The sequence below is a fragment of the Ascochyta rabiei genome, chromosome 1, assembly GCF_004011695.2.
Source record: "Ascochyta rabiei chromosome 1, complete sequence".
Classification (NCBI taxonomy): Eukaryota; Fungi; Ascomycota; class Dothideomycetes; order Pleosporales; family Didymellaceae; genus Ascochyta; species Ascochyta rabiei.
Genome location: NC_082405.1, coordinates 1,633,252 through 1,658,658, shown reverse-complemented (window position 1 = coordinate 1,658,658; position 25,407 = coordinate 1,633,252). Strand labels below are relative to the sequence as shown.

At 38.7% G+C, this 25,407-nt stretch overlaps 4 protein-coding genes across 4 annotated transcripts, besides 81 other annotated features; all 4 read right to left on the bottom strand.

The window, feature by feature from the left end:
- Window position 1: part of an inverted repeat that runs on past the window's edge.
- Window positions 1-146: part of a mobile genetic element that runs on past the window's edge.
- Window positions 1-149: part of a mobile genetic element that runs on past the window's edge.
- Window positions 1-607: part of a mobile genetic element that runs on past the window's edge.
- Window positions 1-1,747: part of a mobile genetic element that runs on past the window's edge.
- Window positions 241-479: a mobile genetic element.
- Window positions 241-503: a mobile genetic element.
- Window positions 368-403: a tandem repeat.
- Window positions 402-405: a direct repeat.
- Window positions 406-1,997: a long terminal repeat.
- Window positions 406-5,222: a mobile genetic element.
- Window positions 441-451: an inverted repeat.
- Window positions 441-557: a mobile genetic element.
- Window positions 546-622: a tandem repeat.
- Window positions 547-555: an inverted repeat.
- Window positions 547-557: an inverted repeat.
- Window positions 547-849: a mobile genetic element.
- Window positions 599-607: an inverted repeat.
- Window positions 841-849: an inverted repeat.
- Window positions 1,748-2,019: a mobile genetic element.
- Window positions 2,020-6,330: a mobile genetic element.
- Window positions 3,218-3,226: an inverted repeat.
- Window positions 3,218-3,833: a mobile genetic element.
- Window positions 3,440-3,732: a mobile genetic element.
- Window positions 3,446-3,669: a mobile genetic element.
- Window positions 3,467-3,732: a mobile genetic element.
- Window positions 3,632-5,222: a long terminal repeat.
- Window positions 3,772-3,848: a tandem repeat.
- Window positions 3,788-3,921: a mobile genetic element.
- Window positions 3,825-3,833: an inverted repeat.
- Window positions 5,223-5,226: a direct repeat.
- Window positions 6,331-7,922: a dispersed repeat.
- Window positions 7,923-7,924: 2 nt separating this feature from the next.
- Window positions 7,925-8,176: a mobile genetic element.
- Window positions 8,169-8,206: a tandem repeat.
- Window positions 8,178-10,229: a mobile genetic element.
- Window positions 8,283-8,291: an inverted repeat.
- Window positions 8,283-8,656: a mobile genetic element.
- Window positions 8,536-8,544: an inverted repeat.
- Window positions 8,536-8,669: a mobile genetic element.
- Window positions 8,582-8,590: an inverted repeat.
- Window positions 8,582-8,829: a mobile genetic element.
- Window positions 8,648-8,656: an inverted repeat.
- Window positions 8,661-8,669: an inverted repeat.
- Window positions 8,821-8,829: an inverted repeat.
- Window positions 10,206-10,645: a dispersed repeat.
- Window positions 10,432-10,443: an inverted repeat.
- Window positions 10,432-10,868: a mobile genetic element.
- Window positions 10,616-11,167: a mobile genetic element.
- Window positions 10,857-10,868: an inverted repeat.
- Window positions 11,050-11,058: an inverted repeat.
- Window positions 11,050-11,113: a mobile genetic element.
- Window positions 11,105-11,113: an inverted repeat.
- A 1,568-nt stretch (window positions 11,168-12,735) lies between the features above and the next one.
- Window positions 12,736-12,744: an inverted repeat.
- Window positions 12,736-12,973: a mobile genetic element.
- Window positions 12,781-12,789: an inverted repeat.
- Window positions 12,781-12,972: a mobile genetic element.
- Window positions 12,964-12,972: an inverted repeat.
- Window positions 12,965-12,973: an inverted repeat.
- A 3-nt stretch (window positions 12,974-12,976) lies between these two features.
- Window positions 12,977-13,028: a tandem repeat.
- Window positions 13,029-13,312: 284 nt separating this feature from the next.
- Window positions 13,313-13,411: a mobile genetic element.
- A 494-nt stretch (window positions 13,412-13,905) lies between these two features.
- Window positions 13,906-13,936: a tandem repeat.
- A 188-nt stretch (window positions 13,937-14,124) lies between these two features.
- Window positions 14,125-14,308: a mobile genetic element.
- Window positions 14,212-14,242: a tandem repeat.
- Window positions 14,309-15,297: 989 nt separating the features above from the next.
- Window positions 15,298-15,360: a dispersed repeat.
- Window positions 15,357-15,633: a mobile genetic element.
- Window positions 15,634-16,772: 1,139 nt separating this feature from the next.
- EKO05_0000484 (RAS2 protein) lies at window positions 16,773-17,601 on the bottom strand (the record flags this gene model as incomplete). The annotated part of the gene is made up of 2 exons (XM_038936735.1): window positions 16,773-17,426; window positions 17,524-17,601. The coding sequence occupies 2 exons, from the start codon at window positions 17,599-17,601 to the stop codon at window positions 16,773-16,775; spliced, it is 732 nt and encodes a 243-aa protein (XP_038803023.1).
- Window positions 17,481-17,514: a tandem repeat.
- Window positions 17,602-17,643: 42 nt separating the features above from the next.
- Window positions 17,644-17,678: a tandem repeat.
- A 123-nt stretch (window positions 17,679-17,801) lies between these two features.
- Window positions 17,802-17,822: a tandem repeat.
- A 333-nt stretch (window positions 17,823-18,155) lies between these two features.
- Window positions 18,156-18,164: a tandem repeat.
- Window positions 18,165-18,200: a tandem repeat.
- Window positions 18,201-18,245: a tandem repeat.
- Window positions 18,246-18,260: 15 nt separating this feature from the next.
- Window positions 18,261-18,304: a tandem repeat.
- Window positions 18,305-18,389: 85 nt separating this feature from the next.
- Window positions 18,390-18,432: a tandem repeat.
- Window positions 18,433-18,525: 93 nt separating this feature from the next.
- Window positions 18,526-18,605: a mobile genetic element.
- Window positions 18,535-18,561: a tandem repeat.
- Window positions 18,543-18,602: a tandem repeat.
- Window positions 18,606-18,718: 113 nt separating the features above from the next.
- Window positions 18,719-18,797: a tandem repeat.
- A 29-nt stretch (window positions 18,798-18,826) lies between these two features.
- Window positions 18,827-18,870: a tandem repeat.
- An 82-nt stretch (window positions 18,871-18,952) lies between these two features.
- Window positions 18,953-19,141: a tandem repeat.
- A 315-nt stretch (window positions 19,142-19,456) lies between these two features.
- Window positions 19,457-19,501: a tandem repeat.
- A 1,434-nt stretch (window positions 19,502-20,935) lies between these two features.
- Window positions 20,936-20,973: a tandem repeat.
- Window positions 20,974-21,250: 277 nt separating this feature from the next.
- On the bottom strand, window positions 21,251-21,748 carry EKO05_0000483 (Propionate--CoA ligase; the record flags this gene model as incomplete). Its single annotated transcript, XM_038944710.1, has 1 exon — window positions 21,251-21,748. One exon carries the CDS (start codon window positions 21,746-21,748, stop codon window positions 21,251-21,253), a length of 498 nt encoding a protein of 165 aa, XP_038803022.1.
- An 84-nt stretch (window positions 21,749-21,832) lies between these two features.
- EKO05_0000482 (Propionate--CoA ligase) lies at window positions 21,833-23,404 on the bottom strand (the record flags this gene model as incomplete). The annotated part of the gene is made up of 1 exon (XM_059635439.1): window positions 21,833-23,404. One exon carries the CDS (start codon window positions 23,402-23,404, stop codon window positions 21,833-21,835), a length of 1,572 nt encoding a protein of 523 aa, XP_059491422.1.
- A 1,033-nt stretch (window positions 23,405-24,437) lies between these two features.
- On the bottom strand, window positions 24,438-25,342 carry EKO05_0000481 ((S)-2-haloacid dehalogenase; the record flags this gene model as incomplete). Its single annotated transcript, XM_038937058.2, has 2 exons — window positions 24,438-24,871; window positions 24,916-25,342. The coding sequence occupies 2 exons, from the start codon at window positions 25,340-25,342 to the stop codon at window positions 24,438-24,440; spliced, it is 861 nt and encodes a 286-aa protein (XP_038803021.2).
- Window positions 25,343-25,407: the final 65 nt, after the last annotated feature.

Sequence of the window (25,407 nt, the reverse complement as noted above, 5' to 3'; positions counted from 1 at the left end):
GAAATAATACAGCTAGATTTTAAAAACGCTTTTCTATACGTACCTATAGATGTAGATATATATACAACAACCTATAGGCTTTTAGAAGATAAGACTAAGGTTTATAAATTAAATAAGGAAATTTATAGATTAAAACAAGCACCTAGAGCCTAGTATATATACCTAAAAACTATTCTAAGTAAACTAGATTTTAAGCCTATATTTATAGAATAAGGTATCTTTATAAATAAGAAGATAGATATCTATCTAATAATCTATATAGACAATGTTCTTATAATAGAAAATAACATAAAACTTATAAAAGAACTAAAAATAAATCTAGTAAGGCTCCTAGAACTAAGTAATCTAGGAGAAGTAAAATATTTTCTAGGGATAGAGATAATAAGAGATAGAGTAAGAAGATTAATTTACTTAAAACAAACTAAGTATATTAAGGATATACTAGTAAAGTATAATAAGCTAGATTTAAATCCTATTAGTAAATTAGCAGAAGCTAGTGTTAAGTTTTAAAAGAATAAAGAATAAGTAACTTTAGAAGATATAAAACTATACTAGTAATATATAGGTAGTTTAATATACTTAACTACCTATACTAGACTAGATCTAGTATTTAGTATATATAGCTGTGTAAGACAGATGTCTAACCCTACTAAAGAATACTTTATAGTAGTTAATAGGATTTTAAAATACAGAAATTACATAAAAGAAAATAGATTATTTTTCTAATTACAATTAGTAACCTTATTACTTAGGTATACAGATGCAGATTAAGGTAGTAATTTAACTACTAGAAAAAGTATAATTAGATATATATTTATGTTTAATAACACCTCTATTAGCTAGTCTAGTAAACTATAAAAATTAACTTCTCTAAGTAGCTATAAAGCAGGGTATATAGCTCTAAAAGAAGCTATTAAAGAATATACCTATTTAATAAGTATCTATAGATAACTAGATATTAATAAACTTCTAAATCTAAAAGAAGAAAAATTCTATCTATTTAGTGATAATTAACCTGCTATTACACTAGTAAATAGCCTAGAACACTACTCTAAAACTAAGTATATAGATATACAATATTACTTTATAAGAGAAAAGATTCTAAAAGAGATAATAGATCTAAACTATATACCTACTAAAGAATAATTAGTAGATATAATTATAAAAGCATTAAATACACCTACCTTTTCTACTTTATTTAATAAGCCAAATCTATAAAATAGTTATATTGCTTAAGAGGGTATGTTTAATATAATAATTTAAAAAGTAACTAATACCACTATAAAAATAAAAACTAAGAGAACACTTCTTAAAATAAACTATAAATAAGGAGATTATAATATAAACTATTTCTAAGTAGATATACTTAAAGCTATAATAGAATCTATAGAAGTTTAGAAATACTTATAAGCCTAGTAAAAGGTATAAAACACCTAATAAACTAGATTAAAATATTACCTAAGCTCTACTAGTCCTAATTAAGTCTCTAAAGAGAATAGAAGTTAAGAAATAAGAGAAATACACAAATTTTAAAATAAAAACCTTTTAGTTAGAAGTAACCTATTATTTATTACACTAGCGTATCTTAGACTAGATACATTACTAGCAATACACAATATCTAAGATTAGTAAGCCTATAGTACTAGCAGCGCTAGTGTAATAAATTATTCTAAACTAACTTTTTAACATCTTGCTTGCAATCGTGCTAAAACGCGTTTTTTAAGGTTTCTTCTCTAATACTAGAATAAACCTAGTAAGATAAAGTAAAAATAAAAACTATAAGATTATAATACTCTAAGTATAAGAGTACTAAGAATAAATCTAAAACACTAAGTGTTTTACTAAGGGGTAATCTAAAACCAGATCTAGCCCTATCTAAAACTAGATCTAGGCCTGTCTAAAAAACTAGATCTAGGCCTATCTAAAACTAGATCTAGGCCTATCTAAAACTAGATCTAGGTCTACCTAAAACTAGATCTAGGCCTATCTAAAATCTAGATCTAGGCCTATTTAAAACTATAAAGGATAAATACAGCTCTCTCTCTATAGTTATAAAATTAATTAATTTAACTATTACTTCTAATTTTTACAAACTTTAAGCTCTTAAAACAAATATTAGAGGCTCTAGAATTATTTAAAGAATATAAACTAAAAGTAGAAAACTAATTCAATCTATCTATTAAGATAATAGGATTAGATAATAGTAAAGAATTTAATAACTCTCCATTTAACAGATTTACTATTAAAAATAGTATTATTTATTAATTTTCAAGCCCCTATACGCTAGAACAGAATCGTTTAATAGAGAGAATTAATTAAACTATTATAGAAACAACTAGAGTATTACTATTAAATACTAATATAGATCTTCTATACTAGGTAGAGGTAGTTAAAACAGCTATTTATATATATAATATAACTCTACACTTCTATTTATCTATATTACTATTTAAAAAGCTCTATAATAAAAAGCCTAATCTAAATTATCTAAGTATTTAGGGCTCTATAGCATACTATAAGGATAACTTAATAGGCCTTATAAAGCTAGAGCCTAGAGCTAAGAAAGGAATTCTTATAGGTTTTAACTAATATAATTACTATATCTTAGATAATTTATCTAAGAGGATTATACAAACAAGAGATGCTATAATCCTAGAAGGAAAATTTAATAATAGTATTAAAAACCAAGATACAATTATAATAGACTTTAATAAAGAACTTAGTAATAAAAAAAGAAGTTATTAAGAGTTCTCCTATAAGAATAATAACTAAAGTACTAGAGTAGATAGTCTACCTAGTAACTCTAATAGTATATAAAACTAAGAGTAAACTAATAGTAATATTAACAACTACTATAGTAACTCTAAAGATAAATTAGTATTTATAACTAGTAATACTAATTTAGAGCTAAGTACCTACTTTAAAGCAATTAATTTAGAGAATAAAAAGGAATAGCTAGAAGCTTGTAAACTAGAGTTTAATTAACTAAAAGAATTTAATACCTAGTTACTAGTAGAGCTACCTAAAAATAGAACAGCACTAAAGGGACGCTAGGTGTTTAAGATTAAGGAGGACTCTAATAACAACATTATTAAATATAAAGTAAGATAGGTTATTAAAGGGTTTAGCTAAATCTATAGACTAGACTACCTAGAAACCTTTGTAAATACAACAAGAATAGAGATTATAAGATTTCTACTATTTATAGCAGTATTTCTAGATCTAGAAATAATGTAGCTAGATTTTAAAAACGCTTTTCTATACGTACCTATAGATGTAGATATATATACAACAACCTATAGGCTTTTTAGAAGATAAGACTAAGGTTTATAAATTAAATAAGGTAATTTATAGATTAAAATAAGCACCTAGAGTCTAGTATACATACCTAAAAACTATTCTAAGTAAACTAGATTTACAGCCTATATGTATAGAATAAGGTATCTTTATAAAAGAGAAGATAGATATCTATCTAATAATCTATATAGATAATATTCTTATAAAAGAAAATAATATTAAACTTATAAAAGAACTAAAAATAAATCTAGTAAGGCTACTAGAACTAAGTAATCTAGGAGAAGCAAAATATTTTCTAGGGATGGAGATAATAAGAGATAGAGTAAGAAGACCTATTTACTTAAAACAAACTAAGTATATTAAGGATATACTAGTAAAATGTAATAAGCTAGATTTAAATCCTGTTAGTATACTAGCAGAAGCTAGTATTAAGTTATAAAAGAATAAAGAATTAGTAACTTTAGAAGATATAAAACTATACTAGTAATATATAGGTAGTTTAATATACTTAACTACCTATACTAGACTAGATCTAGTATTTAGTATATATAGCTGCGTAAGACATATATCTAACCCTACTAAAGAACACTTTATAGCAGTTAATATGATTTTTAAATACCTAAATTACATAAAAGAAAATAGATTATTTTTCTAATTACAATTAGCACTCTTATTACTTAGGTACACAGATGCAGATTTAGGTAGTAATTTAACTACTAGAAAAAGTACAACTAGATATATATTAATGTTTGATAACACCTCTATTAGCTAGTCTAGTAAACTATAAAAATTAACTTCTCTAAGTAGCTATAAAGCAGAGTATATAGCTCTAAAAGAAGCTATTAAAGAATATACCTATTTAATAAGTATCTATAGATAACTAGATATTAATAAACTTCTAAATCTAAAAGAAGAAAAATTCTATCTATTTAGTGATAATTAACCTGCTATTACACTAGTAAATAGCCTAGAATACTACTCTAAAACTAAGTATATAGATATACAATATTACTTTATAAGAGAAAAAATTCTAGAAGGGATAATAGATCTAAACTATATACCTACTAAAGAATAATTAGTAGATATAATTATAAAAGCATTAAATACACCTACCTTTTCTACTTTATTTAATAAGCCAAATCTATAAAATAGTTATATTGCTTAAGAGGGTATGTTTAATATAATAATTTAAAAAGTAACTAATACCACTATAAAAATAAAAACTAAGAGAACACTTCTTAAAATAAACTATAAATAAGGAGATTATAATATAAACTATTTCTAAGTAGATATACTTAAAGCTAAAATAGAATCTATAGAAGTTTAGAAATACTTATAAGCCTAGCAAAAGGTATAACATACCTAATAAACTAGATTAAAATATTACCTAAGCTCTACTAGTCCTAATTAAGTCTCTAAAGAGAATAGAAGTGAAGAAATAAGAGAAATACACAAATTTTGTAATAAAAACCTTTTAGTTAGGACTAACCTATTATTTATTACACTAGCGCATCTTAGACTAGATACATTACTAGCAATACACAACATCTAAGATTAGTAAACCTATAGTACTAGCAGCGCTAGTGTAATAAATTATTCTAAACTAACTTTTTAACACCTTGCTTGCAATCGTGCTAAAACACGTTTTTTAAGGTTTCTTCTCTAATACTAGAATAAACCTAGTAAGATAAAGTAAAAATAAAAACTATAAGATTATAATACTCTAAGTATAGGAGTACTAAAAATAAATCTAAAACACTAAGTGTTTTACTAAGGGGTAATCTAAAACCAGATCTAGCCCTATCTAAAACTAGATCTAGGCCTGTCTAAAAAACTAGATCTAGGCCTATCTAAAACCAGATCTAGGTCTATCTAAAACCGGATCTAGGCCTATCTAAAAACTAGATCTATGCCTATCTAAAACTATTAAGGATAAATACAGCCCTTTCTCTATAGTTATAAAATTAATTTATTTTAACTATTACTTCTAATTTTTACATATAGCTTTAACTATATCTACTTAGAAATAGTTTATGTTATAATTTCTTTATTATAGTTTATTTAAGAAGTGTTTAATTAGTTTTTATATTCGTAGTTGTATTGCTTACTTTTTTAAATTATTTTATATTAAACAACCTAAGCTCTACTAGTCCTAACTAAGTCTCTAAAGAGAAGAGAAGTTAAGAAATAAGAGAAATACACAAATTTTGTAATAAAAACCTTTTAGTTAGGACTAACCTATTATTTATTACACTAGCGCATCTTAGACTAGATACATTACTAGCAATACACAACATCTAAGATTAGTAAACCTATAGTACTAGCAGCGCTAGTGTAATAAATTATTCTAAACTAACTTTTTAACACCTTGCTTGCAATCGTGCTAAAACACGTTTTTTAAGGTTTCTTCTCTAATACTAGAATAAACCTAGTAAGATAAAGTAAAAATAAAAACTATAAGATTATAATACTCTAAGTATAAGAGTACTAAAAATAAATCTAAAACACTAAGTGTTTTACTAAGGGGTAATCTAAAACCAGATCTAGCCCTATCTAAAACCAGATCTCAGCCTGTCTAAAAAACCAGATCTAGCCCTATCTAAATCTAGATCTAGGTCTACCTAAAACTAGATCTAGGCCTATCTAAAAACTAGATCTAGGCCTATCCGAAACTATAAAGGATAAATACTACTCTCTCTCTATAGTTATAAAATTAAGTTAACTATTACTTCTAACTTTTACATACTTCTCTAGGCCTTAAGTCTATACCTTTAAATAGAGTAGGCTTAACTATAGAGGCTAGCTAGTCTAGAACATCCTATAAAACTTTAAAGTACTCTTAAATCTTCTATTTTAACTAATTTACTTAATAGGTAGGTAGGACAGATCCTTAGATAGGTTTAATTTAATAGTAAGTAGAGCTAAAATAGGATCTATATTAACTATCTAAGTTAAGTTAGAAACTATACTACTCTATATAGGTAAGCGCTCTATATAACTTACACTTATAGGCTCTATAGTTTAGCTTTCTATATATATTATAAGAGTTACTATACTCTCTTCCTTAGAAGTAGTTTACTTCTTATCTTAGGTTAATGTTTCTAGGTGTGTTAGTAATGTAAGAGTTATTATTCCCTCCCTAGGTAGCACTAGCTCTAGTTACTTAAGAAATAAAGTAAGCGTAATTAGTAGGAGACTAAAGGATTTCTCTTATTGAATTGTTAGAGTTTATAAGGGTGCTAACCTCTACTAGAGATAGCTTCTATCCGCCTATTACCTAGACAAGCTCTTTAATATCTTTATTAACACTAGAAGGTAGAGGTGTTTTGTTCTTACTACCCTAACTAGGTAGTTAATCCTTAGCCTTAGTAATAATAGACTTAGCATTAATTAGCTCCTAAGTGCTGTTTATAAGGCGCTAGGTTTCCTTAGTATATTTATTATCCCTTCTAGGCGTAGATTTCTTTAAGCCTTAGCGCTGCTTATACACCCTTTTTATAGAATTATAAATATTATTTAGTATAAATAAAGATTAATTTTTTATGTCTAGCTTATTTTATATGTTAAAGAGGACAAGGTCTTTATTAACCTTTAGTAGTTCTAAGAAGAAGTAGTATCCTTTCTTAGAGGTTAAAATCTAATTATCCTTCTAATATATATTACTATATACTATAAAGTTAGTATAGTAGTTTAATAGTCTAAGAAAGGCTTAAGAGGTTTCTTTTATATAGGCTTTAAGAAATACTTAATTACCTATACATTAAGCAGTATCTTAGTCTTTCTAGTAATTCTTTATAGTAATCTAAAGCTTAACCTAATTATCTAAAGCGTATAGTTTTAAGCGTTTAATAAACCTCCTATAGTAATTATAGCAGTAGTTAGAGAGGACCCTAACCTTCTACTTATTACTTAATCTTCTGTTTTCTACTATATAGTTATAGGTATTAAGAAACCCTATAACCTCCTTTCTATTAAAGGATAGTTAGATAGACCTTCTGTTAATTAGAATAACAACCTAACAGCTATTTTCTATTAGGGAAGATAGTGTCTCTAAAGAGTCTAAAGGGGTGTCTATAGTAGTGTACATTAATCCTTAGTAGTCTATTATATTAAGTAGATAATAGTTTCTTATAATTAAAGTAATTCTAATTACTCTATCTGTAGGAGTAGCTTAGTACCTAACTCTTATATTCCTCTAGCCCTAAGGTATAGAGCTAAGTAGAACTATGTAGATAATATATATAATAAGCATTAGAAATTAGACTAAGATAGTCTCTTAGCTAAGGCCTTTCTAGGTTAAGTAAATGCCTGCCTTATTTTAAGCTTGTTTTTCTAGTCTTCTAAATAATAAGTCTGATAGTAACGTTCTAGTCCAGAATTAACAGGATAATTCCTAGGCTGTGCCCTAGCCTTTAGAGTAGCAGATATTTAGATAATAACGTCCTAGTCTAGAATTAACAGGATAATTCCTAGGCTGTGCCCTAGCCTTTAGAGTAGCAGATATTTAGATAATAACGTCCTAGTCTAGAATTAATAAGATAATTCCTAAACTATACCCTAGCCTTTAGAGTAGTAGAGTTTTAATGTTACCTACTATACTATGCCTTCTAGTTAGGTTACTATTTTATTCTAGTATAAGTATAAAAGTATCTTATTAGCAGGCATATTAGAAAGAATACTTATTAACATTATTATTAAGAGTTAGAGGGATAGGTAGTATAGTAATTAAATTCTATAAGTAAGTCTTTCTAGTTATTATTATAGGTGTTGTGCCTTAATAGTTACTATTAAGGCTTCTTATACCTTTCTACTAGCTAGATTACATATAATAGCTAAGTATTCTAGTTCTTACTAAGGTACTTACTATGTACACTAGCACCGTACTAGTACTATACTAGTATTACGTACTTAATAACCTTATCTAAGAGTAACCTTAATAGTACTATCTTATCCTTTCTCTATATGTTTTGTTAGCCTAGTAGGTATAGGCTTTATAAGGATAACTTTAGTATATATCCCTACTACGTCTAATTAATAAAAGAGAGGTGTATTAAAGTATTTCTTACACTACCCTAGTTTCTACTCCTACTAACTTTTATAGATTAACCCTGTTTTCTATTAAGCCTATAATATATATAATTTCTTAATTAAGTATACCCTCTATAAGATAAATAATAAGACAGTTACTTAAGATAACTAGGTAACTAATAATAACGTAATTACTTAGGTATAGGTATACTAGCAGACTATCTATAACTACGCTAAGGCTTATTATAACAGCTTTATTACCTATAATACTATAGTTTACTATTATATTAATAAGTCTAGCCTAAATAAGACTAAGTATACTTAAGCCTATTAGGTCTTCTAGTTATATAACCTTAAGTAGTATATTTTAGGTATTTTTCTCCCCCTTCTTCTTATATAGAGCTAACTTTTTATAAGCTATAGTTAGGACTATTAGTATAAAGCTTTCTAATAACGTTATAATTAATAGTATAATTAAGAGTTACTTCTAAAAGATAGGTAGTACTTATAATGTAGAGAAGCAGTAGTACTACTATAGTACTAACCTGCCTTCTACTATCTAGGCTTTATTAGCTCCTTCTAAGTAGTTTTCGTCGTCTCTAACTAAACCTACTCTAGGTAGTTGTTGCTGTTTTAGCCCCTTCTATAAAATAAGCCCTTCTAAGGGTTATAGAGGAGCTGCTTAAGCTGTAGTTATAGTTATAAAGGCCCTCTACTTCTATAATACTTCTTAACAGACTAGTAGATAATAATAAAAATCTCCTCTTCTATAAATGTGCTGTTCTTTACTAGTAATGTATTAGATAGACGCTAGGCCTTCTTTAGCCTCTAGTTACATAAGTTCTAGGGCTATCTATTCTTACCTTTTCCTTTAGCTATTTTAGAGTAGGGTTTATTATATAGACTACTGTAGACATCCTCTCTTTTACCTTAATAGTGCTAGTTTGCTAGTTGTAGTATAGCTTACTATTAATAGATTACCTACCTAAGCGTACTAGTAATAATCCTAAAAGATCTTATTACAGTAGTTTAGGTTCTTAAGTAGTTCCTAGGTAGCTACTTTATTTAGCTAACTTAGCTACTTAACTCTATACTTTTTTCTCTAGGTAGTAGTATCTCTATATAACAGTATACCTTTAACTTTAAACCTATTACTAGGTAAAACGTCTTCTAGTATACTAATAGGACCTAGCTAGAACCTACTACTTATTAGAGGTTTTCTCTAGTGCTTAAGAAGGAATATGTTAAACACTAGGTGTACTCTATCTATTAATAGGGGTAGCTTTAGCTTATATGCTAGCTTACCTACCTTTTTAATTACTATAAATAGCCTAAGGTAGTAAGCGTTAAACTTCTTAGAAGAATAGCTTGTTATTAGGTTTTTAGCCTAAAGGAGAACAGAGTCTTCCTTAGTAAAGTGTTGTTTAGACTATTTTATATTATACTACTAGGCGTTACCTTTTTATATATACTCTAAGGCCTCTTTTACTATTTTCTACATCTTATACTAGCTTAATAGGTAGCTAGTAACTTACTAGCATAGTTCTAGTGTCGCCTTATTCTTATCCTAGATAGTTTAGAGTTTTTATAGCTAGTACTTATTAGGTATCCTGTTAAATCCTTTAGAGTCTATACTAAAGGTAACCTTTATAGGAGATTCTCTAAAGATAGAGTAAGCTTTAGAGTTATAGGCGTACTTAGCGTATAGTAGAAGGTCTATCTAGTTATCCTATTAGTAGTTTATATATAAATAGAGGTATATTTCTAACTTCTAGTTTTGTTACTCTATCTGCCTATCTGTCTAGGAGTAGAAAGCTGTACTTAATTAGTAGTTAATCTTAAGGTAGTAGTATATATTAGACTAGAATTAACTAGTAAATAAAAGTTAGTTTAGAATAATTTATTATACTTTCGCTGCTAGTAGTATAGGCTTACTAATCTTAAATATTATATAATAGCTAGTAATGTATCTAGTATAAGATGCGCTAGTGTAATAAATAATAGATTACTTCTAACTATAAGGTTTTTATTACATAATTTGTGTATTCCTTCTATTCCTTAACTACTATTCTTTTTAAAAACTTAGTTAGGACTAGTATAGCTTAGGTAATATTTTTATTTAGTTTATTAGGTATATTATACCTATTACTAGGCTTATAAGTATTACTAGACTTCTACAGCTTATATTATAGCTTAAACTATATCTACTTAGAAATAGTTTATGTTGTAATTTCTTTATTATAGTTTATTTAAGAAGTATTCTCTTAATTTTTATATTTATAGTTGTATTACTTACTTTTAAATTATTTTATATTAAACATTTTATAATTTCTAGAAACTTCTTTTACTTTTCTGTAAAAAAAACTATAGAATAAATTCTTTACTACTAGTCTATTAAATATTAACAACCTTATTAATAACTATCTTAACCTAGACAATCTACAAAACGCCTATCTTCTAAGAGAGTAATTACTAGAGAAATATACCCTATATGCTAATATGTTTAGTAAAAAAAGAGTCTAAAACCCTTTAAAAATACTACCCTTATAAGTATAAAATTATCTTAGAAGAACAATTACTAAATTCTTATTTGCCCCTGTATAAGTAAAATCTTAAAAAACTTAAGGCTACTAAGACGTTTATGTAAATTTAACTTAAACACTATTAGATTAACTACAGTTAGAGCCCTTTTCTATTACTAATACTTTATGTTTATAAACTAAATAGGAGCCTATATATTTATATTAACTATTATAAACTTAATACTCTTACTAGAAAAGACTCCTATCTAATACCGCGTATAGATAAGCTACTTACCTAACCCTTAAAAGCTAAAATCTTTACTAAGTTTAATATCTAGAACGCCTTTAATAGGATCTGTTTACACTCTATATTAGAGAAGTATACTACGTTTTATACCTATTATAGCAGCTATAATTATAAGGTTCTACTATTTAGATTATAGACTAGCTACGTACTAACAATATATAAATAACGTTTATATTAAATACCTTAATAACTTCTATATTACGTACCTAGATAACATTCTTATCTACTCTAAAGACCTAGCCGCATATAAGCGCTACGTTAAACTAGTATTAGAACGTCTCTAATTAGCTAGAGTATAAGTAGATATTAAGAAAAGTAAGTTTAATGTTACTTGTACTAAATACCTAGGATATATCCTAACTAATAAGGACATTAAAGTAGACTCTAAGAAAGTATAAGCCCTAAGAAATAAGACCTCTTTTACTACTATTACTAGTATAAAGTTGTTCTTAGGCTTTAGTAGGTTCTATTAAAAATTTATATCTAAATTCTTATATATAGCTAAGCCCCTTATCGCTTTATAAAGCCTAGTAAACCTGTTTAAATAGACTACTTAATGCTAATCTAGTTTTAAAAGCTTAAAAGAGGCACTATTATCTATATCTACTCTCTGCTACTTTAACCCTAAGTATAATTTAAAGATTAAAACTAATATATCTAATAGACTTTTTATAGGAGTTATATCCTAACAATACCTAAATAATAAATAGTACCTAGTTGCTTTCTATAGCTAAGTACTCTCTAGTGCTAAGCTTATCTAGGAGATATATAATAAGGAACTATTTACTATTTTATAAGTATTCTATAAGTAGAGATCTAAACTTACCTCTGCTACAATACAGATCTATATCTACTCTAACTATTAATCCTTAAAATTTTATAACTACTAAAGTTCTAAACACTTAATAAGTATAATAGGCAGAAGCTCTTACTCTATTTAACTTCTGTATTAAATATACCCTAGAAAAGAATAATAAGTATGCTAATATCCTTAGTTAATAGGAGTAAGATCTAGTAAACCTTAAATATGCCTAGAAAGATAGCTAATCCTAAGTACTATTAGGTCTACAGCAGTTACACTAACAGATTAATTTTAATTTAGCTTAGAAATACCTAGCTATAACTAACCTAGCTATATCTACTATCTAATTAATATAACCTATTATAGACCTAGATTTACTTAAATTAATCTAAGCCCTTATTAAAGAAAAGTAGATGTTCTTTAAGTAAGAACGCTTATCTCTAGTATTGCTATATTAGATCTATAACAGACTTCTAGTCTATTAGGATTAACTATATATACTAGCTAACTCTACCTTATATACCTACCTAATTAGAAAGGCCTATAACTAGCTATTAACTACTTATTCTAGTGCTAAGAAGACTTATTAGCTACTATTACAACAGTACTACTAGAAGGGGATAAGTTCTACTTATAAACAATATATCCGGAATTATATCTATTATTATTAAGGTTACCTAAAACAGACCTAACTCTACAGATACCTACGTCTCTTACTAATACCTAATAAGCTAATATAATATCTATACATTAACCTTAAAGACTTCTCTAAGAATAAATTAGGCTATAATTAGATTATAGTTATTATTAATTACTTAACTATATAAGCTATAATAATTCTATACTATAAAATTATTATAGTATATAGAATAGTAAACTTATTTATATAATAGGTATATTAATTTATATATACTTCTAACACTATTTTAAGTATCTAAGAAATATAATTTGTATTAACCTTCTAGTTAGAATTCTACTAGATTATAAGTTTAAAGGTTAAACTATCTATAGCCTATTATAAAGAACGTAATAACTAAACAGAAATTATAAATAAGTATATAGACTAGTAACTTTATCTGTTTATCTTATACTACTAAGATAACTAGTCTAAGCTTCTCTTAATTATTAATTATGCCTAACTTACTCTACTATATTCCTTAATTAGAATATTGCCTTACTAAGCTATCTATAGTAGTAAGCCTAAATAGAGTTAGGATTAGAATAGAACTAATTTAGGTATAAACCTAGTTAAGAAACTTAATTATAAGAATACCTTAGTATTAGCTACCTATATATATAACGCCTAGAAGGTAGCTAAAGAAAATATAGAGAACGCTTAAGACTATATACGCTCTATAGTTAATAGCTACTATTACCCTATAAACTAGACTATTAATAACAAGGTATATCTTTCTACCTAGAACTTAAAAAATAGAGTAACTAAGCTAGAAGCTATCTAACAAGTAGGAGGGTCCCTTTAAAGTTCTAGAGTAGGTAGATTACTTATATTACTTAAAACTTCTACTAGGCTTAAAAATATATAATTTGTTTATACTAAACCTCTTATATAAGGATTCTAATAACCTCTTACCTAGATAAGAAGCCCTAAAACCTATATATATCCTTAACTAAGGCGTAGAAGAATAGAAGGTTTAAGAAATTTTAGCTAGTAAGATTATCTGCTAAAAGCTTAAGTACTATATAAGCTAGGTTAGCTATAACCTAGACCTAACCTAGTATTCTGTAGAAAACTTTATAGAAGCTCTATATAAGCTAAGGTTATACTATAATAAGTACCCTAATTAACCTAGGCCTTTTAAGGCACTAACTAAGTAGATTAAAGTATAGAAAGAAGGCTAGGAGATTTAGTAAGTATAAAGATATCTTAATTTAGAAAAGAATAAAGGAAATCTATTAAAGCTAAAACGCCTCTAACTGCGTTATACATTAGAAAGAAAAAAGAAAGAATAAAAGAAAGAACCTTCCTTACTATATAAATAAGGAAACCCTCTTATAGTCCCTTAATATTACTTATAACAGAGTTACTGTTAGCTAGAATATCTAGCTTATTAATACTACTCTTCTTCTTAGAAGGTAGAGTAGTTGCTAGCGTTACTAACACCTGTCTAACTTTAGTACCTTAATAGACTATCTCTTGTTACAGCTTAACTACCTTTCTAGTTAACACCCCTATATTCTCTACTAACTCTACTATCCTTCTTCTCTCTAATACCTCTTTCTTAGTTAGGCTAATATAGTACTAGTGTAGTATTACGTTAGTAGTAGAGACTTCTTTAAGCTAGGTAGTTACTACCTATACTATACTTACTAGATCCTTTACTAACTCTATAATAATATACTAGGCATTCTACCTTAACTCTACTACCTTCTCTACTAACTCTATATACTTACCTTTCTTTCTTACCTTCTACCTCTACGTAGTAAGGTTGTCTAAAAAAGTTACGTATTCTAGACTAGCGTAAACTAGAACCTAGAAACTGTTAGTATTAGGTAAGAATAGGAAAAGATTATACTTACTAGGTAATACTTCTTATTTTTAAGTGTGTAATAAGTACACTTAGATAATAACGCCTTAAGGAGGCTATAATTAACCTCTCTTCCTCTTATAAAGGTATAAACTAAATAAATACAGATAACTCTATAGGCCTCTATAAGAGCTCTAGGCAGGACTAGTATTAGTATAGTAACTAAGTAATAAACCTTTAATTATTAGTAAGAATATAAGATAGTGTGGTAGGTATACTTATAGTAAGAAATAGTATCTATTAGAGTAAGGAAAGATGTAAGAATTGTCTGTTATATACACACGCAACGCGCCTAGATAATAATAATAATAATAAATAGATAGCGTACTAAATAATAGAGGAAACAGCTTATTTTTACCTAAAAATTAGGCAACAATATTATAAGTAAGAAAGAGTAATCTTTACCTTAGATAAAAATAATAATATAAAATTAAAACAATATAATAGTAAGCTACTAATACTCTAAGATAACATTAAACAGGTATAATCCTAATAGAGGATAATTATATAGATTTTTATACGTATTAGGATAATCTACCTATATAAGAAGAAGGATAGTATAATATACTAGTTACCTAAAGCCTTATCTAATTCCTCTTTAACTTATTACTAACTTAGTGCTGTTACATCTGTATCTACCTTATACCCTAGGCTAGCACTCTAATTCTTTCTAACTCTTATAAGGTATAAAAGGCACAAGGTTAATAGGTATAGAGAGCTAGTTTTTAAGTATTCTTTTATATAAGACCTATAGGAATAGAATAATTCTCTATATAAACTATCCTAGTACTCCTATACACCTTATAGCAGATACCTACCTCTTTTAGAGACTTCTATTATTCTATATTGTTATATAATTAGTCTATATTACTACTATACTTATTAAAGTATATAGTTTATAGAAATATAACCCTTATAGTTTGTGTTTAACTTTATTAATTAACTTTATTATTAGAATATCTTAACCCTACTTATAAAACAGATAGTCTACTCTATACTCTTTCTTATAAACCCTAGTTACTACAGTCTTTAACTAGATAACTACCCCCTTAAGAACCTCTGCCTGTACTTATCCCTAAGACATAATTAAACAATTACTTACAGACTTTGTCTAAAGTGTAAAACTTAACAAATACATTAGCATTTAGAAAGACACTATTTAAATAAAATTAATTGATTGAGTATAGTTCTACAATCTTGTCACCCTATTTACCATTGTCCTTTCTCGCTTAAACACACGGTTGATTTGGCAGGCACACAGCCGAAGACCCTGGATTCTCAGCACACACACCTCTGCACGCTGTGCTTGGCAACGACCCGCCTTCGTCCTGGGTTTCTAGGAACACGGCCGATGGAGGGCGGGACGTTCAAGCGCAGTGCCCGGTCGACGTTCCGAGACTTTCTCGTTGGTTTAAAGTGATGCAGCGTGATGGCGAGCTTGTGTGTCTCACCCCGGTGACGAGGCGGTGCCGTGCAGTGCGTCCCGTCAGTCAGTCGTGTTGGGCCCGTGGAGGCAGGCGCCAGCACTGAAATATGTACTCCACACACACGGCCAAAGAGGCGACGTACCCACCTCACCTCTGTGTGGGCACCGGAGCTATTTCTTCGTGAGGAAGAGCTTCCACGGAAATCCGGCCAGCCGGAGTCGATCTAGGTCGGTTACCGCGCCAAAGCTGTCTGGCGCGGCTCACACGTGGGATTTGCAGCATTGTGACGCAGAATCACAATACGCAGTCATGATATGATGGGAATCGTTAATAGTGCATTCAAAGGTATCCTGTGCCATGGAGAGCCCAACCTAACCCTTCTTAGCGCGCATACTTTTTTCTTTTCCCTCCCCAATTTCAAACCATCACGCCCAGACCCAGCACTGTCACACACTGCGCGTACGCTCTGCATGCGCTCTGCAGTGTCGAGCCACTTGTTCGTCCACGTCCATGGCAATGATGATAGAATCAGCCTTGCAATGTCGTACAAGATCGTAGCCATGTGTGAATGCCCGTCCACACCATGATGCAGATGTTCCTAAAATTAAAAAAAGGGTCCTTTAGACTCCAAAACGCCGTGGGTGTCATGCAAATCCAAACAGAGAGAGAGACGAATGATGCGCGCAGTGCTAAACGCCGCTCCGATGCCGACGCCGTAAGAAGATGGCGGTCTATGAGGGTTTGTGGTGGCGGGTACGAGGTAGATGTCGTGACTTGTGAGGGTGTGGTGTGGTTCGGTTCCCAAAGCTCAAATATGCGGGGCTCGTCCAGGCGGTGCTGTCATCACAATATGATACACTTGGGCTTGTCCTTGCGCTTTGTAGAGCGGCCGTTGTTGCCTCCACGATCACCACCACTCCCTCGAACGCGATCGTTGGCTGGCCCACGCGGGCCACGCGTCTTCTCGGTTCTGTCTGAATGGCGGCCCGAGCCTTGGTGTCGCTGTCGACGCAGTTGTCTGACGACGTCGAAGAAGGCCTTTTCGACGTTGACGCAGTTCTTGGCTGAAGCCTCTACAAAGTCGCAACCCAGGTCCTTGGCTAGGGCCTGGCCTTCCTGTGTAGACACCTCGCGCTCGGTGACGCGATCGCATTTGTTGCCCACCAGCATGACGGGGGCCTGGCCGAAGACGGGGGCCGATGCACTGATGGGAGAGCCGGGGTAGGTGGGGGAGCCAGCCATGGCGGTTTCCTTGACGCGCTGGATCTGACTGTGGAAGCGCTGTATGCGAGCGAACGAGGATCGTGAAGAGATGCTGTAGACGAGGACAAAGCCCTCGCCGTCGCGTATCCATTGGTCTCGCAGTGCAATGTACTCCTCTTGGCCAGCTGTGTCGAGGACTTCAAGCATGCACGACTGGCCGTCGATCTGGACCTGCTTGCGGTACGAGTCCTCGATAGTGGGGTCGTACGTCTCAACGAAGTGGTTCAGGCAGAGCTAGGGGCAGGTGTTAGCATGATTGGGCAGGACTGCAGTCGAGTGAAGCGATTAAGGAGAGGAGAGGAGAGGAGAGGAGAGGAGAGGACAAGCCTACCTGGATGGTCAGGGCCGTCTTGCCCACACCTCCATCGCCCAGCACCACGAGCTTGTACAAGGTCATTTTGCCCGCCATGGTGAGGGAGGCGGTGTAAAGTCGGTGTGTAGATGAGGCGGCGTGGTGTGTGGTGTGTGGTGTGTGGTGTATGGTGTATGTTGACGTGGTGTCGTAGTTTCGTGGGGAGGCAGAGGCAGAGGCAGAGGTGGTTGATAGGGAGAGTGCTCGGGTAAGCGAGGCGCGGTGCAAGCTCTCAGCCACGTCTTTGCAGAGGTGGTGGCGGGCGGGCGGGCGGGCGGTTGGTGTTGCAGGTGACGGGCGGCGTTGGCGACGTTGGGGGTGGTTGATGCCGGTTGGGGATGGGGCAGTAAGGGTGCTTGTCGCGGTGTCAGGCGGGCAGTCCCAACTCGCGCTCTGGCACAGGAGGGGGCAGAAGGGCTCAGGAGGGCTCCGGTGGGCGTGTCGCGGACAGCTGCAGCGTGCTCAGAGTTGATCGGCGGCGGCGGCGCACAGTGTTACACGGTTGCACGGTTGCACAGTCGCACGGGGCTGCACAACGGACGTCGCGGCGGGACGTGGACGTGCAGCAACGTCGGTGCAGAAAGGGCTGCAGAAGCGAGTGGGGGGGAGATGGTGGGCGTGGCTGCGGCTGGCGGCAGGCGGCGGCGGTGCGGGCGAGGATGGCGATGCGGGCGAGGATGGCGGGTGACGGGGCGCACGGGGAAGGAAGACGGCGCGAGCAGAGCAGAGCAGAGTAGCGCAGAGCAGAGCAAAGCAGAGCGCGCTGGAAGCGGCCGTGAAGATGCGGGATGCAAGACGCGAGGGCGAACGTCGGGGCGAGCGGAGCGACGGTGGTGCTGGCAGTGGCAGGTCGAGGCAGGTCCAAGCAGGTCCAAGCAGGTCCAAGCACAGAATCCCCACGTGAAGGGCTAGAGGTGAGGCCGACGGTGGACTAGATACCGCCTATCGACTATCCAACACTGCCGAGATATCAACAATCAACAGCAGCAATGGTGGCGGTGGTGGTGGCAGTAGTGGGTAGTAGTAATAATAGTAGCAGCAGCAGCAGCAGCGACAGCGACAACAACGTCAATGGAGGCTCCGTCTGGGCGGCGTTGCATCGACTCGGGCGGCGTGGGCGTGGGGGGCGCTGCTGGGCGTCGAGGCGGCAAGGACAGCGCGCACGGGGTTGCAGTGGGCAATGAGCAGTGGGCAGTGGGAAATGGGCAATGGGCAATGGGCAGTGGGCAGTGGGAAATGGGAAATGGGGAATGTGGCCGTGGGAGGGCCAGCGAGCGTCGCAGGTCGAGGGGTCGAGGGACGAGGGACGAGGGTCGAGGGTCGAGGTCAGAAGAAAGGCGCTGCTCGGCAACCTGGGCAATCATAATCATGGGCGGCCGGGGGTTTTCGCAAGCTGCCACTCCACTCACTGCCTGCCTGCCCGCCTGCCTGCCTGCCCGCCTGCCTGCCCGCCTGCCTGCCTGCCCGCCTGCCTGCCCGCCTGCCTGCCTGCCCGCCTGCCTGCCCGCCTGCCTGCCTGCCCGCCTGCCTGCCCGCCTGCCCGCCTGCCCGCCTGCCCGCCTGCCCGCCTGCCCGCCTGCCCGCCTGCCTGCCTGCCAGCGCCAGAGTGGTTGGACTTGGGCGGACCGCAAAACCTCAGGGTTCTCTCCACCCCTCTCTTGCACGGCTCGCCTGGCCGGCTGCTAGCTGCTCGCCGCCCCCAGTTCCCAACGCTGCCCTCGCCAACGATGCCGTGCTCCACGCTCCTGGACGTGTCTCTGCTGTGTGCCCCACCGAGTGCCTCCTTCATCTCTGTGCCACCTCGTCTACCCACATGCGCTTGCTCTGCCTCTTGCTACGACTTCTCGACAGCTGACCTCGACGCAAGCGGCAGGCGTGTAGCTGTGCCCACGCTGCTATCGTGCCAACACCAACACGCCAGCACGCCACACGCCAGCACGCCACACGCCAACACGCCGGCATGCCCTCCACCATGCTAACACGTGCATTGCAGCAGCGCTGCAGCACTACTGCCTCCCTCCCTCGTGCATGCCCGTGTGTCCTTACGAGGCCTTCGCCCGCCATCCCTCCCAGGCAGCGTCGAATGTCCAACACCTATAACAATCATAATACCCAGGATGCCACTCCACCTGCGTACTGCACCTCCACCTGCGTACTGCACAGCGCGAAACACGTCCAAAAAAAATAGATACATGAAAAATGAAAAATAACCCATGACCACAACCACAACCTTAGCCACCATTCCCGACTGGTTTGACATCGCAGGCCACTCCTTGTGGATGCGGCTGCTTGCAGTAGCTGTGCTCCCGTCTGACCTTATCGTGGCTGCTTGAACAGCTCGCCCCCACTGCCCCTCGCGTGCCTGGCTCGGCTTGTGAGGCGCAACAACGAACAATGCGGCGGCCTACAGCTGCATGTCTAGTCGAATGCATCCACCACTTCCTCACCGTGACATGTCACTGCAGGTACCGTCGCTGAACTAGGACCCGGACTGCGTCTTGTACCCAGACCCCGGTCCACCTTGCTGGCCGCGCCTCTAAGCAATTCCCAGGTACCATGTGCGCCCGAGTTCCGTAGCCTCAGAGAAGCGCTGAGCGCTGAGCGCTGAGCGCTGGGCTCTCTCCCGAGCCGCCGGCTTCATGCATCCACGTCTCCACACATCCAACCGACACAGGCCCCGGCACACGTTTGTCCATGGCACTGACATCCGTACCCTGCCGCACCACAGCTGCCATGTACGACAAGGCACCAACCACTAGGCGAGACCGCGTGCGGTCGATGGGTGGTGACGAAGCCTATGCAGACGTCATCTGATTGGGCCCAAGGCCGAGCAGCCAGCGTGCGCAGATTCATGTTACATGATGTTAGTACGAACATGCGTGCATGCCATGTCCACTCGCCAGATGCATGGCAGGCCTAGGCTGCTCCTGCCCGGCTCGAATCACCAGGCGGCCCAGCAGGAAGGAACCCTGGCACCGTCGCATCTCACACGTGCTTTCGAGCTGTCGAGCCCGCAGCTGCTGTCAAACACGTGAGGCGTCTAGCCCAATACGCACCAGACAACCTACAACCTACGCTGTCAAGACGCAACATCCTCGGCATCCAACGGCGGTCAACTCGTCATCAACGTTGCTTGTTCTCTCCATGCCACACGCTGCTGCTTCTCTGCGTAACCGACAGCGGTCGTGGGGGACGGGCCGTTGCGATCTGACACCGATCAAGGCAGCCTGACGCAGCCTGTAGCCAACCGGGCAGACGCGAACCAGCCTCGCCAGGAATCTCCTTCTTGCCCACCGTCAGTGTGACGTTGGACGCTGACGACGAGTTGACAAACGACTCCGCTGTCGATTTCGTGACTTTGCCTGTCGACCTCGCGTGCGTGGCGCAAATTGCCTAGCCAAGCTGCCTAGCCAAGCTGCCTAGCCAAGCTGCAGTGCTTCGCGGCTATCAACATCCATGTCGTCGTAGAATACAGGCCAAAGGGCACGGAGGAGGCAAGACGGGTACGGTGGCATCGAGGTGACCTGTCGTGTTGGCGGTCTGCTCTTGGCACAGACGACACAACAGGCAGCACCATCAAGGCAGGAAGGAGCACCACAAAACACTGGCTTACCACAAAACATGGCCAATATTCACGACTGCGACAACGAATGCTGAGTACACGTCTTTCAAACGGCCGCTGTTGACTGCACTGAATACGAAAGCCCTACAGCTTCGCCTTCACTTCAGTCGCCTTGTGCAAATGCTTGCCCTTGACCTCAAAGTACTCCCTAATCTTTTCCCTCGCCACCTTGACAGCCTCGCCATCTTCAATCGTACTCGGCACATTGACCTCCTTGTCAAAATCTTCATGGGTCGCATTCTCCAATAGCTCACGCAGGACGCGCCTCAATGTCTTCCCGCTCCGCGTCTTTGGAATCATAGCTTTGCCTTGGATGACACCGCCCAAGGACGCTATGGCACCAATCTGTTCACGTACAAGCTTCTGAACCTCGGAGAGCAGCTTCTCGTCAGGCACCGCACGGCCTGGGTGAGGATGCGTGGCAAGTGTGACAAAAGCAAACGGTAGGTGGCCTTTGAGGGCGTCGGGAATGCCAACCACGGCAGCTTCGGCAATCGAAGGATGAGTCGTCATGGCCTGCTCAATCGCGCCTGTGCTGAACCGGTGAGCGGCTACGTTGATGACGTCGTCTGCTCGCGACATGATGGAGATGTAGCCGTCTTCATCAATCACACCAGCGTCGCCTGCCCCTTGTCAGCCGCGTTTCGACGTGCCATAATGAACGCGTCACTTGCCAGTATCGATCCATTTCCCGTCGAAGCGCTTCATATACCCCTTGTAAAACCGCTCCTCGTCTTCCCACAGCGTTGTGAAGGCAGTCGGCGCCAACGGAATCGCCATGACAATGTTGCCCATCTCCCCCCTCTTCATCTCCTTGCCTGCATCGTCAACGACGCGTACATCGAAGCCTGGCATGGCTTTGCCAGCAGAGCCAGGTTTGATCCGGAGTGGTACCGGACGGTCCGACGAAGAGAAGTTCAGTCCAGCAGAGGCACTCAGGGCAATGCCAGAGATGGGTGATCCAGACTCCGACGACCACCAGTTGTCAACGACGATAGCGCCAGGCGCGCAATGTTTTGACAACAGCTTTTGGTACATCTGTACGATGCTCGGTTCACTTCGCTCGCCCGCCAGGAACAGAGCTCGCAGCGATGTTAGCGCGCCCTTCTCTCCATACCGCTTCTCAAAGAGCGTGTTCTCCCCATCCTCTCGTCGAATGGCGCGCAGAGCAGTCGGCGCAGTGAACATGGTGGTAACCTTGTAGTCTTGAACAATGCGCCAGAACGTACTTGCGTCGGGGGTTCCGACGGGCTTGCCTTCGAAAAGCACCGTGGTGGCGCCAACCAGTAGCGGTGCATAGACAATGTACGAGTGGCCTACCACCCAGCCAATGTCGGATGCTGTGAACTGAACATCCCCAGGGCCGTGGATTCCGAAAAGATACTTCACGGAGAAGTGGAGGCCAACGGCGTGCCCACCAGCCGAACGAACGACCCCTTTCGGTAGGCCCGTAGTTCCGCTCGTGTAGATGATGTAGAGCCCATCGCCACTCTTCACGGGCACAGCCTCAGCCTTGAGCCCTCTATCCTTGGCGCTCTTCACGAGGCGTTGCCAATTTCGCTGGCCCTCTTCCTTGACCACTGGGTCCCATCTCAGCTGCTCTCTCTGCCACACAATCGTCTTCGATGGCTTGACCTTGCTCCTTCGAATCGCTTCCTCGATCATGTTTTTGTACCCGGTGGGCTTCTTCGATCCCTCGATACCGCACGATGCTGTCATGATGGCGACAGGTCGACTCGCTTCGATTCTCTGCGCCAGTGCCGCAGGCGAGAAGCCGCCGAACACGACGGAATGAATGGCGCCCAATCGAGCGATAGCTAACATAGCGAACATGGCAGCAGGGATCATCGGCATGTAGATGAGGACGACATCGCCCCGTTTAACCCCTTCTTCTCCGAGGACGCCCGCCAGTGTCTCTACTTCCTCAAGTAACTGCTTGTACGTATACTGCTCTTTTGTGTTCGTGACTGGACTATCCCAATAGATGGCTACATTTCCGCCGTTTCCACTCGCTACATGCCTGTCCACACAATTATAAGTCGTCGAGATCTCTCCGTCTGTATACGAGCTCCATGAGTCATGCTCCATGTTGCTCTTGGGAAGAAACTTGGTACTCTTTTGAAACGCCTTGGTGGGTTTTTTGTGCCAGTAAAGATTTTCCCCATGGCGAGTCCAGAATTTCTCGGGATCCTTCATGGAAGCGGCATACACTTCGTCTTGGATGTGCCTTGGAGACATGGTTGAAGTTCCTTCGACCGCCCACGGGCTCCTGCAGTAGGTAGCAGCACCGACGAAGGACTCCTGTGGCTCTGGATTTGTGGCTTCTGGCTTCTGCTGTCCCAAGATTGAGTCGACAGTAGCGAACTTGTATTCGGTTGATCCACTCGGTGGAACGCCAGGTTGGTGCACTCTTACTTCAATCGTTCACCTCGGCAGAAGGCGTTTAGTGTATATCTTGTTTCGAATTGACTGGCTAACGTTGCGCAATTCGAAAACGTTGTCACTGCAGTTGGTCTTGGTTGGATTTTAAAGGCCTCCCCATTGGAGCTCGTCGAACCTGTTCGGCCCAAGGGGAGCTGATGACGATGCCGAGGGCGTGGTGTCTGGGGGGCCGCTAGCGCAATGCGGGGAACACTGGCTCTCTCGGTTCCACCACTCAAGTGACAATATTGGTCTGCTTTAGGGCAGTATGTTACCGAGCATCGTGGTGGAAATCGAACACACGCATTTGGGACTACCACAGGCACATCGTGAGCATGCGCAAGGGATGTTTGGTCATGATTGCGTTGCATGTCTCGGTTGCGCGTTCTAGGGTGGCCCGGTGCCTCGCATTACGGTTGAATCTCTTCCTTGCCTATTTGTTCTGATGATCAAGTGCTTACGTGTCAAGCAGAGTGCGGGTGTCTGTAAGGTGGACTCGTGATAGGTCGCAACCAGCAAAGGTGGTGACAACTCCAGCACATTATTTTTGGCTAAAAATGCTACAGTATTTTGATTGGTGGTGTTGGTATGATTCAGTGGATTTTCAGTTGATTCTATCGCGTTGCGGCGTCACGAATAATTTTTGTGTCGTTACGAAAGAAGATGTAAATGCCCATTTCTGCTCCACAGACGTCCCGAAGAAATGACCGGATAAACATTCAGCCACCAACACCCAGCAACCGCATAGCAATGATATCCATGCGGTATTATTCATATGCGCTATGATGATTTCATGTACCTGATAACAACTCCACGCACTAGGGTTGCCGTTTACCAACGTCGCAACGACTCATGCAGCACCCACAGGTGCCGACGTACTGAGTCTTCTCGACTGATCTGCAGCATTCAACTCGATGCCGAGCTTCTCCGCCACAGTAATGAACCCCTTACTTCCGTTCCCAGAACTGATCCACAAATCTACCCAACCTTCATCCCGCGCCCTCTCGACCTGCTCCCTGCTCCAGTCCTCCTCATCAGGGCGTTCGACGTAGATGACCTTCAAGCCGTTATCCTTTGCAGCCCTCAGGTCGTTGAGATGCGCAGCGACCATAGCACATTGCTCAGGTGGCAGCTGTAGCCTATGGGCAGCTCCAAGATACACATGTGGCGAAGGCTTGTAGGTACCAAACAGTTCTGCCGAGAATATGTGCGTGAAAGGAATGGCACTGTGGATACGGAGATCCGAGAGAAGGCTGAGGTTGCCGTTGGACAAGGTACACGTATCTGATATATTAGCATTCGATGCAACGATGAACGGCAGGACGTACAGAAGAGCCTGTTCAGCATAGTGACGCCCATGGCAGAGTCCGCCCAAGGGTCCAAGCGATGCCAAACTAGGCTGATAGCACGTAGGTGTTCCTCGTCCCACAGACCATCGATCTCCCAATCGGAAACCAGCTGCTTCAAGGACTCGAGATGATGTTCGTCGACCGACTTCCACGGGACGGATGGATCTGTAGCGAGACGCTGCGTGAACTTCTTGTAGCCATCCCTCCATTGCTGAGCAAAACTGGCCCAGTGTTGTTCCGTCATATCAGACGCGGTAAGCCTGACACGGGACGCCAGAGAGGCAGTAGCCGAGTTGAGCGCAACATGAGCCTGCGCTTCCAGCTCCTTCACCACGGCATTGCGCCAATCGACGCAGGTACCGAAGACGTCGAAGAACAAGGCACGAGGCGGTGGGGAGAGAGCCATGGTGATGCCAGAGATTGGACGCGCAGATGCTCTCGGCAGTGGAGTTGGCGATGAGAGGTCATTTT